The sequence below is a fragment of the Anguilla anguilla genome, chromosome 14 (genome assembly GCF_013347855.1).
Source record: "Anguilla anguilla isolate fAngAng1 chromosome 14, fAngAng1.pri, whole genome shotgun sequence".
Lineage (NCBI taxonomy): Eukaryota > Metazoa > Chordata > Actinopteri > Anguilliformes > Anguillidae > Anguilla > Anguilla anguilla.
The window spans coordinates 5,060,957-5,082,170 of NC_049214.1; the positions used below are offsets into that span (position 1 = coordinate 5,060,957).

The 21,214-nt window shown below is 45.7% G+C and overlaps 1 protein-coding gene across 1 annotated transcript in view; it reads right to left on the reverse strand.

Annotated features, from left to right (window-relative positions):
- Nucleotides 1-21,214, reverse strand: part of si:ch211-196i2.1 (collagen alpha-1(I) chain) — a 129,075-nt gene that overhangs the window by 48,044 nt on the left and 59,817 nt on the right. The window contains exons 7-17 of the mRNA XM_035391561.1: nt 12,488-13,138; nt 10,153-10,197; nt 8,906-9,025; nt 6,053-6,091; nt 5,756-5,809; nt 5,560-5,613; nt 3,697-3,804; nt 2,888-2,941; nt 875-928; nt 268-312; nt 93-146 (exon numbers count right to left, since the gene is read on the reverse strand). Coding sequence (XP_035247452.1) covers nt 93-146; nt 268-312; nt 875-928; nt 2,888-2,941; nt 3,697-3,804; nt 5,560-5,613; nt 5,756-5,809; nt 6,053-6,091; nt 8,906-9,025; nt 10,153-10,197; nt 12,488-13,138 — 1,278 coding nt within the window. The remainder of the gene's footprint in view (nt 1-92; nt 147-267; nt 313-874; nt 929-2,887; nt 2,942-3,696; nt 3,805-5,559; nt 5,614-5,755; nt 5,810-6,052; nt 6,092-8,905; nt 9,026-10,152; nt 10,198-12,487; nt 13,139-21,214) is intronic.

The window sequence follows — 21,214 nt, forward strand, 5'->3', positions numbered from 1 at the left end:
GCGACCCTTCCGACCGCCAGATCGGCCGCTCTTACCTCCGGAGCTACGTCGCCCCTGTGCGAAGTGTAACTGTTTTTACTGCTGTGCTTTACCTCTGGCCCCGGCGGGCCCTGAAGACCCTCCACCCCTTTGATGCCCTTCGGCCCCTGAGAGAGAAAAAAAAACAGAGCAGACCTTGTGGTGAATGCCATTTAAATTCTCATCGACGTGCCACGGTACTGCATAAATCAACTTCTAGACTGGACCCACAGGCGCTGCACTACTTACAGGTGGGCCAGTCGGTCCTGGGTGACCTGGTTCCCCTTTAGAACCCTGAAAGATAACCACGAGAATGTGATGATGTTTGTTTCCACGGAAACTTTGCACAATGCACACTGACATCCTTGGCCTCTGCTGAACCTATAGTGTTTGTTGTCATGTTGACAAGGAAGGTTTTGAGGGATGACGCACCAAACTTCAGGATTCTTCCACCTTCAGTTGGTTCACAGTTTTTACTTACTGTATGTTGTCTGCCAACCACATTGACTGAAGCACACATCCCTTATTGGCTCAAATGAAGCATGCAACTGTAGCTGAATTTTATTTTCAAATATTGATTAAGGACAAGCTGTCTAATCACAAAATTGTAGGTTTGTACTAATGCCGTTAATGGTATGAAAACTAAAAAAAGATATAACACTACTCTGAACAACCTTGAGCAAACACACCCCTTAAATTTAAGCACAACCTTCAGCGACCACAAGAGGGCAATGTGTTCCAACATTCTGGGTCACCTTGTCAAGCTTCCATGCTTACGACACACAGCAACTGAAAATGGATTGAACTGAAGCAAGGGAAAATATTAAAAAGACGAAGATACTAATAACAAATTTACCCTCTCTCCCAGTTCACCCTGCTCTCCGTAAGGGCCCTCTTCGCCAACGAGGCCCTGTAGAAAACAAATAAACAGAATACATCATATTTACCACCAAAATAAAAATTACACATGCAAAATACAAAGGCACAAGCGATGTAGTTTTTTTGCGTAAAATGCACAAGATCCACGAGGAGCCATAGGCACGTTTTTAACATTTAACATTCAAAGATTTTTTTAAAAATGGCAGACAGTTGTGGGGGCCTTTCTGCGAGTGTTCCTTGAGTTCCTGACTCAGTCAGGTCACGCGTCCCCCTTCCTTTAATAAACTTGTCCACCCGAAATGTAATATCCAGCTCTGTTCTCATTGGCGCGGTGCCCTCCCATGACTGTAGGGGAGTACAGGAGTTCGCACGGCCAGCTGCAGCTCATTTCTTCTCCTGCAACCCAGCGGCTGAACTGCACTGGCCTTGCATAATAGGAGAACGCTCCACAGCTTAGAGGACACGCCGGTGCATGAGACAGGGGCGACCCCAATGACCGACACTCTCCCTCCTCGGGTGGCACCACGCCTGATTACGCCCCGCCCCGTAGGGCTGCCTGCCACATTCGGCACGGGCGCAGGCCAGATCCCGTACCGAGCACCGGAAGCCGCCTCGCAGAAGGACGAGCTCCTAGAGATTTGAGTTGCCGTCCACGTCGTCCAGCCCCCTCCTTCGCACGATGTAAACGCTGACCCCTGGACCCTGGAAAAAAGCTGAGGGGCTTGTCGCTCTTTATCCGGCATCGCTGCTCGGGGCCTCGGGCTTGGAGTCGCTTTGCGGTTTAACATTTTTTACCATAATCCACAGAGCCTTTCTTTCTGCTTTGAAAGCAAGAAAGAAGAAAAGCCGATGGCCTCTTGGCGGCGGGTCTACGCGACTCACTGAGCGAAAGCGAAGCGGCAGCTTGGTCTGAGATAGCGGGTAAGAGACAGGAGCTTTAAAAAAAATGCCACCCTTGACCCCTGACCTTCTTATCGGTCTGAAGGGCCCTAGTCCTTCCAGGAGGCCCACCTGTGGAGCGAACGCTGACGCACAGAGCCACAGTTCGGCTGCGTGCCGCCAGGGACGTCCACGCTGACTCTGCGATTGTACCCAACTGTACCCGTTCATAAATTGCACCAATAATTATTCCATATTTACACCAGGGCTACCCAACCCTGTTCCTAAAAATCTATCATTCTCAAAGTTTTCAGATCAACTCTAATTTGGCACACCTGATTCTACTAATTAAGTGGTGAATGAGGTGTGCTGTTTTTGGTTGGTGTGAAAACCTATGGGACAGTAGATGTCCAGGAACAGGTCTGGGAAGCCCTGATTTATAATGTACGAAAGAGTGACACCTTACATAGATGTGATACACTGTGAGGATTTGGGCATGTTTCCATGTACAGTACTTGCCTGTTAAAAACACTGTGGTATAATGTGGATGTTACACATAGGTATCACAAGTTTAAATCATTTACACAGATGAGGTGTCCTAAGATGGAGGGGAGTCATTTTAGAAGGGCTTTGGGATCTTCTAGTCTAGGGCACCACGGGTTCCTCTGGTCCATGTTTTGTAAATTTACACTAACTGCTTCAGCAGAAGCTCTTATCCGGAGTGTCTTACGCAGCTCTAATTCCTTCACATACAACCCATTTATACAGCACAGCTGGATATGTACTGAAGCAGTTCAGGTTAAGTACCTTGTTCAAGGTTAGGCTGTACAAGGATATCTGCACCGCTCCTGGAAATCGAACCCACAACCTTGGAGTAGCAAGCCCGGCAGTTCCCAAAGCAATATGCGACACTGCCACCACTGCCACAACTGCTTTAATTGATCAACTAAGTGTTGAACAGTAGGCTACTTAACAACAAACCCAGCAGAACCTGGAGCTCTACAGAACCGGTGCTGCAGAAGCTTTAGCCAGGGGAGTACTGGATTTCACCTGCAGGACTGTGCTCTCTGCTGCCCCCTCTTGGTGTCACACAGAAAAGACACCGCCTTACCTCATCTCCTTTCTCTCCTCGGTGGGCCGACTCTCCTTTGAATCCTTGAGGTCCCTGGAACACCAGCGGAGGGGGGCAATATTAGTTTAACAAAATCTTTCCAATTGGACTTTCTCAAATTCACACTTATTTCAGTGTGACAGAATCATAATTTATAATTGTTATATCATACAGAAATACCCAAAGAGAAAGTATTATGACATTACGCCCATTTTATTTAGTATATGGTTAAAATGAGTTTAGTTATTTTTTTACCTGAAAACAGCTTGGTTATTATACTTCCTACTGGGGGATTTGGTTTGGATCTTGTAGAGACCATTTTGTTTACGTAAATAACAAAGCATTTGAATTTTATTTAATCAGAAGTGTGGCCATTTAGCGGACTGCCAATCTTGAAATGAATATTCATAACAAAACAGGAAACATCAGGTTCAACCACCAGCTCTTTTGTTCATAAATGACATATTTCACCAAATTTAAAAGATTATTATACTATTTTTCTGTTTATAAATTGGTGGTTTAAGGAACACTTTCGATGCAAAAAAAAAATTGATTGCACAGTCTCTTAAAGAAGGCCTCATACATTTATATGAACTAGAATGTCTGCTGTACATGGTCTAAACCACAAGAATCAAACCCTTCTGAATCTCAAATCACACTTGAGAAAAATGTGATTCTTTAAGGAGTGAGCAATATTGACCAGTTGAAGCCGTTTTGTTTGGCAACTTCTGTAGGATAATGAGACAAATCCCCAATGACAGGAAGAATAATTCCTTGACAGGAAGTTGGGTTTTGACCTCTGCCCTCACCTTTGGCCCTGGGTGCCCCGGGAGACCTGGCTGCCCATCTTGTCCAGGTTCCCCATCTTGCCCGTTTCTTCCCTTCCTGCCTGCCACACCCTTTGGCCCTGGGTCACCCTGAAATTCAAACATAACACAATATATATTTTTTCAGAGGATAAGGTTTCAGGTTTGCCAGCGTCCGAGTAGGGGTTCCCTCTGTATCCCCCAATTCAGCACATTTAGCAGAAATTAGGGAAGTATAAATAATGAATTTGTACCGGTACAGAAGTCTGGAACCGGGATTGCTTTGATGAAGATGATGTCTACCCCATCAATATTAATCTTGCAGTTTTGCAAAGGCAGATTGCACGCTCACCTAATGCAATATATACTTTCGTAAAAGTTAATCATCAAACCTGGATTTGTTAAAATATGAAGCAATGGAAAATGAAGCCGTATAAAAAGCACAAAAGGTTTTAGGTTCAGGTGTTTAATGCTAGCTGTCAAAGAATGAGTGAATGGAACAGCTAAACAAATACACACACGTGCCTATTTGAACATATTTTTAAAATACGTAGTTCATGACAGGACAGGGCCTCTGCACATGGAAAACAAGACCCGTGCCTGGGCCTTTGGTCAGACTGTATTTCCCTCCTGCGGGAGTTGGAGGAAGGGGGGGGGGGGGGGGTTGGGGTAGGGGGTAGGAGCAGGGGTACACATGCTGCACTTCCATCACTGGGTCCTAGCATGTCAGAATTTGGCAACAATGCACTCCCCCCCCCCCCCCCCCCCCCCTTTCTCCCATCTCAGCTGCAGCACTGAACACAGTCTCAGATGTAAATGCAGTCCACCTCCCTATCTCAGGCAAAAAGACCCTCAACCTCACAACTTATTGGTTAGCTTCACACAGCTCCGTGTGTTTTCCTTGATGTGCAGTGGAAAGAGGGTGGGTGTGGGTGTGGGGCGACGACAGCAAAAAGCCTGTTTGTGCTTTACAGGCTGTTAATCCAGAAGAATTAGGTGCAGTTATTTTAGTGCACTGCCTCTTACCCCAGTGTGGGACAGGGGACTATGACAGCCACTTTCAAGTGACAAAGGAAGTCATGATAAATTTGACACTGTCAGAATAGATCTTTTTAAATGTCTAGAGGATAAATTGTGACTTCTGACGAAAAAAAGTTATTTCCATTATAGCACCCCACAAAGCAGTATATTCACAAAATTGTTTGCGTATTTCAGTGCCACAGCATGCCTACAGCATTTGTTAAAAACCTAAATATCCAGCTGTATTATTATTATTATAAGAGTTCACAGAAGGATGAATGAGAATAAATGTAGACTCTCCTCACACAAATTTAGAACAGTGAGCAGCCTAAATACAGCAATGCTGCTAAATAAGTTGCTAATTACATAGAAAAGAAACATTCAGATATATTTTAGGTTCTCCCTCACAGCAGATACTGAGGAAGCCTGCAGAGCAGAAGAAATTCTCCCTCTGGATTACGCCCAGTATCACCTCAAACCCGAGTCGCTTCAGGAGCACTCATTGAATGGCTCTATACTGACATTTTGCTGAGTTGAACTTTACTAATTTAATAATAATAAGAAACTTTATTATCCATGTAATGTGGAAATTTGTCTTTGGTTTCAAAATGGGCATTAATAAGAGCGTTTAATACAGCCCACAAATTGCCCTTTGGGGACAATTAAAATCTACTGAACTGAACTGAACTGAAATGAACTCAAACGCATTCTTCAACAGGCAGGTAGGGTGGAAAACATCCAGGTTTAAATGGTGTATGATAACCCCTTTGTAAATGGCGTTATGAAAGAAATCTACTGACTGATTGGTGGACGGACTGAATGACTGACTGACAGAGAGATAGTTACCATGTCCCCCACACGCCCGGGTGGCCCTCTGTCTCCAGGTTCCCCCTGCAGCCCCTGTGACAAAAGCACGGAGAGTCAGCAAAGCATCCACAACCAGACTTCAGTGAACAGCATCAAAATGCAAGGGATGATAACCACCTGTCTGTTGTACATTTTTATTGGTGCACATACATTTACATTTATAACATATACTCACAGGCAGGCCTGGCTTTCCTGGGGCTCCCATTGGTCCAGGAGGTCCCTGTTCTCTCTGCAAGCTCACAGAGAGACTGCAGTCAGAAGACGCTTGAGACCCCCAAAATCCTTACGCTGGCCACGCCCTGAACATCTCTCACATTCTGAGACACCTGTCTATCCTGACCACACCCCAAAAAAACCCCACCCGTCCTGAGACAAGTGTCTATGCTGACCACACCCTCCCAAAAAAAGTGTCTATATCCCCTTCATCCTGCCTGCCCCTCCCTCTGGCATCCCAGAGCACCGTTGTACTTACAGGCCAGCCCGCTTGCAGCAGCTGGAAGATGGAGGTTCGCTGCAAGAGAGAAACAGAGCCAGGTCTCAGGGCAGTGTGCAGTACACGCACACGCGTGTGCAGACGCACACACGCACAATGCACACAAACACATCAGCATCCGATGTACCCAACCAAGATGGAGGCTGAAGAAGACCCAAATGCTATATCTGAATTCTAAACACACACATCCATCCAAAGTGAAGTGATGACAAGCAAGTAAGATGCTCAACAAGCCTGCTTGTAATAAACCCATCTGGTTGCTAAGATACACCAGCTTGCTGCCAGGTATACAGAGCTTTTTCAATAGGACAGCACACAAACAAGAATGCTGAAAACTATTTTTTGCATCGTATCTACATTACTTAGCGACAAACAGCATCTTTGACAGTATTGCAAATGTTCTTCTGTAAATGCAAAGTATACCTGGTACATGGACAACAACTCCATTACAATCCTTGTTTAGGCATTTGGCACCCACAGAAGCCTAACTCATACCCTATGGACTTGCTTTCGAGACCCTTGATAACTTAGGATCAAGCTTCTGTGAGCACACTTTAAAAGGGGCGTGACAGAAGAGATTCCTCCTTGTGTTTTGCCTGGTTCACTGTCTCCTTTCAGCTTCTTTTCTAGGTCAGAATAGTGTTCACTGTGTGAACTAAACTGTGTTCTTGGCTAGAAATAGCTGCACAAAATAAGTATTGTATCTTACTGAACCTGTGTTTAGCAGTTGTCTATGACCACAAAATGCACTTTTTGTACGTCGGATAAAAGCGTCTGCCAAATAAATGTAATGTAATGTAATGGCTTGCACACATGCAATGTGGAGGTGCTGACTAGACCCAAAGCCAACAGGAGACAAATCTCCTAAGAAAGCAGTCTGGCTACACCAAGTCCCATTCCTACCACAGCTTGTGATGTCACCCCACTTACAAAAGAATACTGGGAGTAATGAATACTACTTCCTGTATCCTCACAGGGTGCCTGGAGGCAATTTAAACCAATCACTGTCAGCATAGAGGTTACCAATATAAATATGCACAATATAAGTACCAAGATTACAATATAATTAGCATTAGAAATTACCAATCCCTTTATTTATGTTTATTAGTTCTGTATAGCTCTTTATTACAGAACCAATGTAGGTGCTATGCACTCATCCAACTCAAACCAAAGCAAATAAAAAATTCTGTCCAATTAGGTGACTAATGACTTGGGCACAATGAAAAAACCGTCTATGTGTTCGTCTATGTACCGAAACGTATTTAAAAAAACAAAAAACAAATGCACTAAAAAGGCTGAATTCATGAAAATTGAGTAAATAAACAGACATTTGCAAAGCAGACAGACCGTGGTTATACGGAGGCACTGCCTGGCGTTCGGTGTGGCGCGACCAACGCGCTCATGGGCATCGGCTGCTTCCCCACCCACAGCCTCCTCCCTGAGGGGGAGCTTTGACTGCCAGCCCAGGTGCCCCTCGCCCACCGCCAGGCCACCAGAGTCGCAGAACGGTAGTTAAACAGCCAACGGCCTCCAGGAGGACGGGCACAGCCTGGCGCTGCCAACCGTCTCGCGTTCGTCAAGACGTCCCATATCATGGCCAACAAGACCAGGTCAAAACCTAAATGGTAAATGGGCTGCATTTATATAGCGCTTTTATCCAAAGCGCTTTACAACTGATGCCTCTCATTCACCAGAGCATTTAGGGGTTAGGTGTCTTGCTCACGTACACTTCGACACGCCCAGGGCGGGGCTCGAACCGGCAACCCTCCGACTGCCAGACAACCGCGCTTGCCTATAATGTAATGTAAAACAAATCAATGACGATGCACTTGGAATTAAGTGTGGTTCAGTTAAAATATAAATAAAAAAAAACAGTTTTCCAACACGAACAGCTTCTAAAAGATGCCAGCTACACCGTAAGTGATTTTACTGTCCTTCAAATGTGCTTCAGAAAGTGCTCACCTGTCACCATCTTCAGCAAGCTTGCAACGTAAAACACATCCCCCAAAAAGTGACAGGGAGCTCTTTCCTCTCCCCATTTGGGAGGTGTGGAAAGCTTGGGTTGCTTGCTGTGGAAGTGCGGGGGGAGGGGGTTACGGTTTTTTGACACACTGACACACTCGAGGTAGAACACCGCCACCGCCTCGCCCCAGTGCCACTCTGCTCTACAGGACGCTTGCTTTGGCACGGCCTCCCGCTCAGGACACGTGCCGCTCCAGCTTGGGCCCGTCTCGGACCTGCTGGGAGGGCTGGATCTCCCCCAAAATCGCCCCTGAATCACTGGCCCAGGTAAGGTAATAGGTTGAGTGACGAGGTGGGGCGATGAGGTATGTGTGCTGGCTGAGCACCCCCCCCCCCCCGCCCCCCTCCACCCAGCTACACAGCAGCCATTCATTGCAGTGCATTCTGGGTGAGTCCAGCAGCGATATACCGCGAATGAGAAAGGCGCAGGAACTGAAGTCAACGGGTGTAAATGCGCTGTACAGTGTACCGCCTCTCACTGTGAGGGTAGAGGAAAAAGAAACATTTACTCTGACATTTCAGTCAAAATGAGCCCAACAAAAACCACGGTCTACTGAGCTGCTCCATTAGATAGTTTTGAAAGCAGTTACGTCATCAGCCAGCTAGGAGTGGGAGCCCACACAGCTCACTTTGTCCCAGAGGTGTAGGGGCGGCCTTGGGACTGCGAGAACTGCAATCGCTCCAAGGGCACCCCATTGGCTGCTCACAGGAAGGCCTAGGGTCACCAGCTGCCATCGGAGAGGGGTGCAACCAGGTTAACAGAAAATTTTTTAAAATAATAATAGCAATAAGTTTGGGATGCTTACTCACCCTAAAGGCAGCCCAGTCCTCCAGGGTGTTCCTCCACAGGTAGAACGTTGGCAGTCCTTGTGGGCCAAGGGGTCCCGGCCTGCCCCTGGGCCCGTCCCGACCCATCGAACCCCTGGCGCCCTGCGGACCACAAAAACAGTTGGCATGTCACCATTTGAGGTTCAAGCACATGCCTTTTTTTTTTTACAACGACTTCATGGCTATTCAGTATGCCTAAATGCCGCTGCAACCACCTTGGTCAATTAGGAATACAAGAGACTCAATAACAAACATGTGATGTACTGCAAGTCCTCTGCTTCTTTTCTCTGTGCAGTCCGGCTGTTAAGTTTCTACACAGTTAAGCCTGAGGAGGACAGTTCATGCAGGACTGTGGGCCCAGGCCAGACTACAGACACGAATGTCCTGCTTAAATAAAGCCCTTCCTGTGTGGGTGACACTGCGGCCAACTACACACCAGCCCACAGGTCTGCCGGACACAGTGGGAAGGGATAACAGACCACGGGGCCCATCCATACACTAGTACAGTGCCTTAACAGAATGTGCCAACCATAATCCTTGCGTGCCTTTTTAAAAATCTGCATGGTCGCTGTGGACATGGATAACAGATCACCACAAAAACCACAAACGGACTGGTGCGATTCATAAAATGCTATTGGAAATCCACACTGAAACCCAGTTTAGATCAAAACTGAGCAGCAGAGGTGAGACTGGAGAGTTTCCTGAAGGAAACATTAGCACGTTCAGACACATCCAAACTGAAACCAGGGTTAACAAATCAAATGCAGTTTCCAAAACAAACAGCTACGAGTTGCGTGGGTGAATCCACCTCGTCGCTAACTCCAAACTCAAGATTCGCTTTGTCGAATCTCACAGACCACAGCAGCCACCAGATGTTTTTCTAAACAATAAACAAAATTCCTTGTGAAAATGTTCTCGAACCGTCTCATTCTGCCGATTGCTTTTTTGATCAAAATCAAACTTTTCCTCAAACGTCACCCCCTCATCTGGAGGACGGACGGAGGAACGGCTGGGTCTGTGGACAAACATCTGCAGCGCCGACGGCGCAGACTCCAAACGGACTCTGCGCCGGCTGAATTTACAACGACGAAGATCAAAGATACAGGGGTTTTTTTTTCGCGGATGGGGGTCGTAAAAGACGGCACCGCTGCATGACCACGGGCCACTCCGCCGTAAATCTACTCCTGCCAACAGACCAACAAACCCGCCGAGTTACACCAATCCTTTACCTTGTCACCTTTATATCCAGCATAGCCTCTCGGCCCGGGACAGCCCTAGGGGGGGGGGGGGGGGGGGGGGGGAGGAAAAGAAAGATATACAAATGTAAATTCCAAAAAAAAGGGTAAACAACATAAGAGCATGCAAGAAAACATTTTCAGAAAATTTGAGGAACATACCGGATTGATTTTGGTTTGGTTGTCAGATAACGTGATGATTATATGATAAGATTATTCCCCAAAGTTCTGGAAACAGTTCTGCACATTGCATGATAACTTTCCAGCAATGCTATGTAGGATTTTAATTACATCACCCCCTAATGGTTATCATGTAGTCATAAAAACAAAACAATGAAAAACTAATTATGCAGCTTGTCAAAATCCAAATGCAAGTACTGAAATTCCACATCTGTTGAACATACTGTTGCTTACTTTGCTGATCAGATAAATTGAAATGATCATCAGCAGACACAATTCTTATTATTGGAACAACAAAATTTAATGCAAAGAGCATTTCTATAATGCTCCTGGTGACTTAAATGAAATGGACCTCCATACAAGGCTGATGAAGGCATTGCAAGGCATCGCTACTGCTAAGCTAACGTACATGAAAAGAGTACTTAAATGCTATGGTAACCAGGCTGCACATAACCTAAAGGCAAAACACCATGCCATGACTTCACATGACAGCTCATAATCTACCTCGGGAGTGAAGCCCATTAATGTTCTGGACTTTAAAATACAGACATGCTAGCCTGTAATTTTGCTAGATGTATAAATCTTTCCTTTGATGACTCTGTTTATTGCATAGATGAAACCGCAGGGTTAGTTGTATAAGTCATCTTAAAACCTGCATTCCTTCTTACTGTGTGCTGTCATTCTTGAAACCGCTAACCAATAAAGAATAAATCACAATTTGACAAAAGAACTAAACAAATTGTTTTTTGTGTATATCGTCTTGGATTCCACCAAATGGTAATCCACTGCTTTTTACTTGCAAATAAACAAGTTTTTGTTTAAAATTAAAGACATTCTTTTAACCAATCGATTTTGGCGATTCTTGAAGTCGCGAAACTAACACCTGCGTTGAAATCCTGGGCCAGAGGTCAAGTCATTAATGACAAATCCAGCACAGGGCCACCGGCGTGACCTCATGACACAGCTGCGTGACATCAGCACGGGGGGGGGGGGGGGGGCGGGGGGGGTTCGCTGTCAGTCTCTAAACGGCGCAAATTTACTGCCGCCGAGAGAGAAGATAAATTCCTCGGATGCCGGACGCGTGGGCCCCCGTGAACAGAGTCCTTTTCAGGGGGGGGGAGGAGAGGAGAGCTGAGACTGCTGCCGCATCCCAGAGTCCCACCCCCCACACAACAACAGCTCTTCACTACCCCCGAGAAACGCTGGAGACAGCCAGGGAGTCCCCCCCCTTCATGAACAACCTCTCCCCAGATGAACACACGTATTTTATATATACGTACGTATTAATGTACAGTGCAGTCCGTAGGTATTTAGACAGTGGCACTATTTTGATTCTTTTGGCCCTGAAACTCTAGCCTATTGGAATCAAAATTAAACATTGAATATCCTGTTAAAGGGCAGACTGTCAGCTTTAAATTGAGGGTATTTACACCTGACCTATATTTGGTGATACGTGTTAGAATTACAGCCCTCTTTAGACATAGTTCCCCCATTTTATGCGATCAAAAGTAATTGGACACTTGGCTGCTCTTGGCCAGCTGTGTGTTGGTGCATCATTGGTGCATGCACAAGAAAGCAAGCAAAAGGTCAAGAGTTGATTCCAGGTGTGATATTTATTCCTAGTCAGGCACTGAACTGTTCAAAACAGTGGGGAAATGCACTTTAACTGGCCAGGGTGTGACTGCAGCCTCTCTCTCTCTCGCTGTACTTTGGCCTGCCACCTGGGCTCAGAGTCCCAGCCTACATACTGCTAGCACCCTGGTCTCTCTGTCTCAGGGAGGGGAGCTTACCACTACCACTCTAACAGACGACCGGTCTACTCAAAGAGCAAAGCTAATCTTCTCTTTTTATTTTATCATAAGCACAAAAGGATGGAAAGCCTACACTGGAAGGCGTGGGGAAGCCTGTATCTTCTGCAACAAATCGGGAAACAAAGCATTTCACACCTGCAAATTTTCATGTGAAATGAAATATATTTTTTGTGAGTCTTAACCTCCTGTACAGTATAGTCTAAACCATTATCCACTCGTTGCATTCATTTGGTTCATACGTTCGGTTCACTACTAAGCAAGCATCTGTGTAATACCTAAATATAAATGTTGAATGTCAACAGGATGGCAGCAGAGGAAGGAGAGAGGAAGCGACTCACTGGCTTCCCGAAGGGCCCCGTTGGCCCTGGGGGGCCTTTCAGGACCCTGTACATCTTGTTGTCGGAGCCTCGGACGATGTCACCATCTCTGGGGGGGACCTTGGCTGTCCCTGAGGGCGTGCCCGTGGCCGGCGGCCTGCTGCTGAGCTGCGTGGGCGTGGCCAGGTCCTGCCCCACCGTGACGGTCTCCGATTCCGACCCGGACCGGGCGGCGTCGACGGGGGAGGGGGGCGAGGTCGAGGGGGGAACCTCGTCCTCCCTCAGCCGGTTGGAGTCAGGATGCTGGGGGCGGGGCAAGGCGCTGGTGGGCGTGGAAGGCTCGGGTGGGGTCTTCCCCCCCGCAGGGGTTTTCTTCAGGCCGCGGGAGGGGTTGGAGGCGGAGTCGAGGTCGATGATGTCATCGGAGGGTTTGCCGGGAAAGGGCCGCCGGGCCCCGCCGCCGGGCTTGGTCTTGTCGGCGGTGATGTTCTCCTCCCGGAGCTTGGAGGCGGAGCTGGGCTTGGGACGCGGGCGTTTCTTGCGGCCGGGGGCCGGGAGGTTCGGCTCGGCCAGGTCCGTGTCCTCCTCCAGCAGGAACACGTCGCCCCGCTCCAGCGTGCCCGGCCTCATGGGGCCCAGCGGGGTCGTCCCGTCACCTCGGGCACTGCCCCCCTGAGAGACAGACGCAGAGGGAGAGAGGGAGAACCAGTTAAAATAAAAATGCTTCTAGGTGAAGAGGCTACAGCATGATAGCGGTAGCTGTCCAACACATCCCTGTCTGCTATAGCGGGTGTGGGCTAAATATCACATTATATTATATTCACTTATACAGAGTGCACTATCACACTATCACCAAGAAGGCACAGGCAGCCCATTTATAACAGATGCAAAACTAGCTGAACAAAACAACAGTGGTTTTAAATTTATATTATCCATGCAATATTATCCGAAATCACAAAACACAGGAGGATAATTTGTGCTTGAGTTGTGTGTTCTCTTGGTCAAAACTGGACGTGGCTATCTGTGTAAAGGAGTGGGTGAGGAAGGAGAGTTGCACACTTTTTTTTTCCTTGTCTGCGCGAGTGGCAGAGTTGTTAAAGTCATCTATGTTTTAATGCTGTAGCACACAAGTTCTCCCGTCAAGAAAATGAAGAACGTTTAAAATTCATATTTCAATTGAAGGAAACTGAGAATGGGGGGAAAGAGTGAGACAAAGGGGAAAAGGGGATGAGAGAGAGAGAGAGAGAGGTTACATGGAGATGACTTCCCTTTCACACCACTTCCACACTTCCTCCTGGGAATCAAACATTCAAAACGCAACAGATGCCAGTCCCTCCATTAACAAACAGCATTCATGCACAATATACCCATATAGCTCCTAGCCCTGAGTCAGCTCACAACAGCTGAACTCATTCCTTGCTCTAGCTTCTATTGAGCTGCCACAGCACCCAGTTCTGTCCACCATTTTTCTCTGTTAGGCTTTTTCTTGCCCCATTATAAAATTGCAAACAACTGACTGTGACTCCTGCTGTGTTTACTGCATCTGAAAATGGTTTCAAAAACAATTATCTTTGCAGTAAAAATGTACTTAAGGGTCATAAAATCTACGCAGACTAAGAATACAGAATTCTAGGGAGAAGGTGCAAAAGAGAGAGGAAGTAAGAGTTGGAGAGAGAGAGAGAGAGAGAGAGAGAGAGGGAGACGGAGAGCAAGAAAGGGACTATTTAATTTTAGCAGGTCTCCTTCCAGCAGTGTGGTTGGAAAGCAGTTTATGCCCTGTGGTCCAGCCGGGAACAAGTGTGCCTCTTAGAAGGGCCAGCGGTTTATCACCGAAGGCAGTTCTCCTCGTTCAATCTGCATAATGCTGCCGAGCCAAGAGAACCTCAGAATCCCAGAGCCCCTGGCACAGCCTGCACAGGCTGGGGAACTCTATGCCCACACTGTGAGACCCACGGAGTATGGACATGCACCGAATCCACTGTGCCACTGTGTGCGTGAGTACCTGAGCTGGTCTGCATGGGCATGCAAATCAATGTGTATCAATGTGTGCGTGCAAGGATTTGTGTGGGTGTGTCTGTTTGTACATGCGTGTGTGTGTGTGTGTGTGTATGTACGCATGATTGCTTGTGTGTGTATGTGTGTGTAGTAGTAGTGGAACTGACAATACAGTGTATTCTTATTGCAGTAAAACATCCTGAAAATGACCGCCCAGTGTAATACAATAGCACAATCACAATGAATTTAAAAATGTGAAAAAAGCAGGCAACGTGGAGTAAAAGGTCTTATTTATGTAAGATTTTTGGACAAAAGTGTATTGCCACCGTCTTTTTTGACTAGTGGATGGATAGCCTCCCAAAGAGGGACTGTCAGTTGAGTGCATTTTGCCTCAGATTCTAATGTGTCTTTATGCAGATAGCAAGACTAAGAGCAGTTTTTTTTTGAGGCAGTTTTTATGACAGTCTTGGGTACTGCCCAACACAGCTGAGCTGAGCTGCTCTCAGTTTATTTCAATAAAAAGTGTCTCGGGATAAAATGTTTCATTGAGCTGACAGCAGTATTAAATAGCACATATGCCCAGCATGAAGGAAATTAACTGAAAGGATTTTTTCATATCCATGTCTTTAGAAAAACAAACATTCTCAACAGCTCACATCAGCCAAGCCCCTCAGAGTAGCGCAGAATATGAGGCGGCAGTGTAGTATAATGGCTAAGGAGTTGGTCTTGTAACCTAAAGGTCGCAGGTTCGATTCCCCGGTAGGACACTGCCTTTGTACCCTTGAGCAAGGTACTAAACCTGCATTGCTCCAGTATACATCCAGCTGTATAAATGGATACAATGTAAGTCGCACTGGATAAGAGGGTCTGGTAAATGCCTGTAAACTAAACTAAACGAAGATTATCCCGTTGGAAAGCATATTTTAGAACGAGCACCAGGAATGGGATTCAACATCCAAGAACCACTCCTGTCCCCCCCTTTTATTTTATACACCAAAGTGGGTGTCACCTAACTGCAAACAGACAGATGGGAGACGAGGGGTAAAAGCTCTCCACATAACCCGCATCACTGCAACCCATCTCAGGCAAGAGACTGATTTCAGTGTTCCCACTTCCCTGATCTTTAAAACGGCCCTCAAATACCCCCAGAAGACCCACCTGAAGTGCTGTTCCCTGCGAACATACATGTACCAGTCATACGTGCTGTGATTACAAGTTATAGATATTGCTAAACATATATGCCTTCTCTGAAATTAAATTAATTTTCATGTTTTTCTTTAAAACAGTTCTATAATGCCTTGATGGTTACACCCGACCGTTCAACTTACCCTTAGTTAAATCTTAAAACATAGCCCAGGTGCCATTTAACCATAGACCTGCGCGGTTCAAACCTGCCAGAACATCATGAGGTTAGGGCAGAAATATGCTAAGGGGAAGGATGGGGAGAGGTGTGCAGGAAGAGCTCTCAGCTAGCCGGGGAGGAGAGCATTAGAGAGCGTTAGGCACGGACAGGGTGGGAGGCCATAAACTCTAACGGCCGACCCTAACACACTGCAGCAGGCCCCGTTTAAAAAGGTCAAAAGGCATGTGGGAACCAGCATTTACGAGAGGAAATGGGACACGGGACAGGGAATAGGCAGGCTAATGCGCTCCACTGACAACCACAGAGTAGGTTTGCGTGAGTATGAGTGTGCATGCCTGTGTGAGTGTGTGTGTACATGTGCACGTGTGTTTGTGCGGGTGTGTGCATGCATGCACATGTGTTTGTGTGTGTGTGTGTGTGCGTGTATGTATATATTGCGGTACTACAGGAAGCTAAATGCCTGAAGGAAAATAAAATTAACCCAGGCTCTTAATGCAGCATAATAAGAACAACCTACTTAATCACAAAGCAAAACATAGCTACATTCAGCTGGGGGGGGGGGGGGGGGTTCTGAGTGGGGTGGTACAACAGGGGTAACTTCTCTAGGTATAAACAACGGGCAGTTCTCTCTAACCCAAAACTACAGATATCTTTGCCAAGACAGAGCTTATATAAACAGGACACTTAATCTCCTGGCTGTCAATCCTGTGGCTAAATTTTTTTAAACTCGGCCTGATTCCCACCCTAGAGCTTCCCTGTGGGTGTCCTTGCAAATTCTCCCTCACAAAACTCAGATGAGCTTCGGAACAAATGCAGCTGCACTACCCAGGCGCTCCACCAGGAGCACTACTGTCTGCATCGTACAAGTGCTTTCCATCACATTCCACACACACCAAAACCCGTTATATAACAATTCCACACTGTTTATACTTTGGCTTTAGACGCTATGTCACAATGCAAGTGCTGTTGGAAACATATGGGCTTAATGAAGACCTGTTGGTTGCAAAACTTTCTAAAGAATAAACTGCAGCAGTAAATAAAACAGGAACTTGGCTCAAAAAAAAAAAAAAACCTTGGGAATATTCTCAAAAATATGTGAACATTCAACAATTTTGTATTTTTAAAACGCCGTTAGTTGATTTGCCAATGGTGGAGCCAACTACAAATCTCTTTCGTCTCTATTATTCCAGACTGGATTCTCGGTTTTAACCCATACCAAATTTCACTTCCTTAAACTGAAATTTTACATTGCTTGTGCTCGTTAAGTTATATTATATATACACTTAAACCATAAAGCTCTAAAACAGTTGCTATTGACTTAAGTCTACATTGACTTTAACATTAGTGGAACTCCAGTAGAGCAAGTTGGCAGTTAACTAAACCGGCAACAATTACTGTGTTAACAGAATTCAGGCCATAAGCCAAATATATTCACTAGTAAGCTTGCTACCAAGCTAATATCTCTTTGTGTTTACTGACAACAAACTACATTTAGCTGAGACGAGTCACCCCCACCTGCCAGACTGAGAAGTGAACAAACTTAGCTGAACTCCAAACAGCAAAAAGAGCTGGTTGCAATACATAGGTGCTTGTTGATATCTAGATATCTAGCTGGCAAAATGGCAACATAACAGACTCGCAACCTAACACGATCAAACTAATTCTGGTTATGAACTAGACCAAATATATCACATCTGCATGCCAGCTGACTCTCGGCTCGTAAATATTCAGTGAAATAGAGATCAATATCGTATCGCTCTCTCAACAATTCTTTTTTTATTTTTCCCAGCCAAACACACAAGCAAAGCTACACAGAGATGCAGCAGCTCTCTAGATTCATGCTCAGCCTAATGGTTGAGTAAGCAAGCTGAGATATTTTGTCCTGCGAATAATGTTTATTTAAATATAACTTGGAAAAACTGCCTACTTTTGGCTTCATTATTATTTTGAGCAAGAGCACCAGACACATTTAATGTCACGATCGCCACACTGTGTGGGGCCAACTGTGAAATCATCTTCGGGGAATTTCATTTATTTCCCTCGCGTTTACTTCGCTTGCAAGTTCAAGTTGGTGTTCCAAGCCCAAACATGGTGCCTTTTCAAAATCCACAGCACACCCCGCCTAAGAACGCACAGCGTTGACAGGCCAGGCATGAAGCTGGAAGCTAGCTGCGCCGCAGGGCGAGATTGATAGGACAAGCTTCATATAACAAGCTTGTAAGTCTGGAGTGCAGAGTGAGGCAATATTTTTCATATTACTTTCATATTACAGTGCAATAACAAGGGCCATATATTTAAGAAGTATCTGGTTTGGGGCCCATATTTATGACGATGCTGGTGCGTCGATGGAATTACGTTAGCCGAAGGTGTCAGGTGACCAGCTCCTGCTTCTAGAGCAGGTGGGGTGGTGCAGCACCCGTGCAGGGGCCAGGTAAACACTCTCCAGCTGCAGGTACGGGGCCTTAAAACACATCTACACGCACCGGCAAGCTAACAGGTGCAAAGGCCTGTTTACAACACTGAATAACTACACGTATAACGAAAACTATGCAAATAAATTATAAACAGGGAGCTAATGTGCGCACAAGTAAGTTTTATTGTTACGTGCACCTGTCAATTAGCACACACATGCTTTCTGTGGGTACACGCCAGGCACTACAATTACTGATTAGCCATGTGATGTACTGGAAAAACTGAGCAATCCAAATAATCATTATTATTCAATTTTATACACCTCCCGTTAGTGTAGTTCTGAAGTGGAATGATTTATTAAAAAAAAAAAATCATACTGTAGTATATAGAGTATCACCTTTTGCCTTTTAATCGTATAAGGGTGGCAGAATTGTCACTGTATTCTCATTTTATCTTTCATTTACATTCATTTTCACCCATTTACAAGACTATTTCATTTGTGCGTGTAGTTGTGCAATGCTCCACAGATTGCCGTGGGTTAGAGTGCCTACTCTGTCCACATTAAACCAGTAACCATGCACTGGCTGGCAAATCCAGCAAAGCAGTCACTGCTTCTTTCTCACCCAGACTCAGGGAGTCTGCACACTATCAATCACTGCATACTGGTGAATACTGAAATAACCGTGAATCCTTTTCAAGATTTTTGGCCCTATAAATATTTCATGTTTAAACGAAACAAAGCTTTTACACTGCTGTGGTATAAAACTAGTTAAGCTATTCCAGTACACAATGGCTAAACAGTCCAGGTATTGAACCTTTTCATCACAAGCTGTTGTCCATTTAATAAAACTTGACGTCATGAAAAACAAATTCACCTTCACAAAAACAAAGTTAATCTTTAAATTAGTTTAGGTTGTGATAGCCATGGTTATTACATACTTGGATATATCCTCTTCACTGAAAAACAAACGTTGTTTTTCTTAATGGTATTCCCCCCCCCCCCAAAATGGCACTCAGCCCACCCTGACTCAGACGGCTGGAGCCGGGCCTGGTAGCATCTCTTCACCAGGGTAAGCATAAAAAAACTGGAAAGCAAGTGTGTGCGATTTTGTTTTATTTTCTTTAAATGGTTTTTACATTAAGAATGCACTGCTAATCAGCTCCCCATTCATTCTGTAGCTTCTCATACTGGTACAGTTTCATGTACAGTACGATACGTTTGAGGTACGATACTCTGAATGTTCTTTTTTTTTCATTTTACGTGAACTTAAGCCTCTCTTAATGAAAAAATAAATTCCTAAAAAAAATGAATAAACATGTTCGGTTCAATGTGGGTGCGCTGGGCAGGCTTGGGGCAGGGAGGCTGACGGTGCGTTGCGGGGAGTGTCGGATTCGTCTGCCCGGGGGGGAAAAACAGTCACGCAGGTCAGGTGGGGAGATGTGGGGTGTGTAAGCCAAGCCCGACGCGGTGCTGGTTCGGGCTGGGCCTCCCTCCTCCCTCAGTGTGCTCACCCCAGGAGGGGCGTCGTTTGAAGCGGCCTAGAATGAAAATCTGAGAAGGGACGAGGCACATAAATCAGGCCCGGGACACCTCAGGTATGGAGACCATTCAGCCGCCTGCACCTCGCCTGCGCCTCGCCAGGAACAGCTGGACAAACTGCGGGCCAGACTGCTTCGGTACGTGTGTGTGTGTGCGCATGTGCGTGTGTAAACGTGTATGTGTATGTGTGTGTGTGTGTGTGTGTGTGTGTGTACAAGTGTGTGTGTGTATTTGCGTGTGAGTATGAGTGAGTGAGAGTGTGTATGTATGTATGTGTGTGTGTGTGAGTGTGTATGTGTGTGTGTGTGTGTGTATGAGTGTGTATGTGTGTGTGTATGTGTATGAGTGTGAGTGTATGTATGTGTGGAAATGAGTGATGTAAAATAAAGAAGCAGAACAAGTGGTGGATGGGAGGCAAGAAGAAAAAACAAAACGTGAGGACAAGTCAAAAAGCAGAGGGACAGGAATGAAGAGAAGGAAAAAAAATAAGAAGAGATGAGAACACCTGGCAGAGGACAGGTGAGAACAGACGGAATGAGGGAAAACGGAGTGAGAGTGAGAACGGAGGTGAGAAGGGTCATCAGCAGGCCAGCCCGAGCCCTGACAGAGGAGATGGAGGGTGGTGAGAGAGGTCAGGTCCCCTCGGCTGCAGAGTCAAACACGTCTCCAGATCAGGCACAGTGTGAAAATGACACTGTAAACCAGGGCTGTGTATTGGCAAGAATCTGGCGATACAATACATATCATGATACAGAGGTTACGATTCAATATATTGCGATATATTGCGATAATGTAAGCAAGGTGATACATTGCAATTTTTAAAAATCTAATTTTAGGAAAACTGTCATAGTATAAAGCCATCGGTGGTAACGTTACTTGACAGCTAGGTATGCTAATGGTAAGGTTAGCGGTGCACCCTTACACTACTTCCTGTCTCAGTTTACGTTGGAGTGGAAGAGTCAAATGGCTAAAGATAGATTACAACACTGCCATCTAGCGGTTGGGGGTTTAAACCCAACACAAAATGAACCACCGTCTGCCACAAATCTTTGCATGTAAACTATGAATTAAAAATTGATAGTGTTTTTGAGAATCGATACAGTACCACAAAACATAATATCGTGATACTCAAGTGTATCGATATTTTCTTACACCCCTACTGTAAACATGACTATGAAATACCTAACGCACCAAGTGTAGCCTGGGGTTAACCAACCTGACACAACCTGACAAACCGACGTGTAATGTTTATTTTTTTTCGTCACGCCCCCATTATTTTTGCAGCGCGATTCTTTACTTTAGTAGCGCAACCATGGCAACCTCAAAATGTTTCTTTCACAAGGAATAAACCCATAAACCCAGACCAGTGCTCACGTTTTATAAAGCTAACGACAGCAAAAAACACAAATCCATTCTGCTCAGCTTAAAAGAGTCAGTC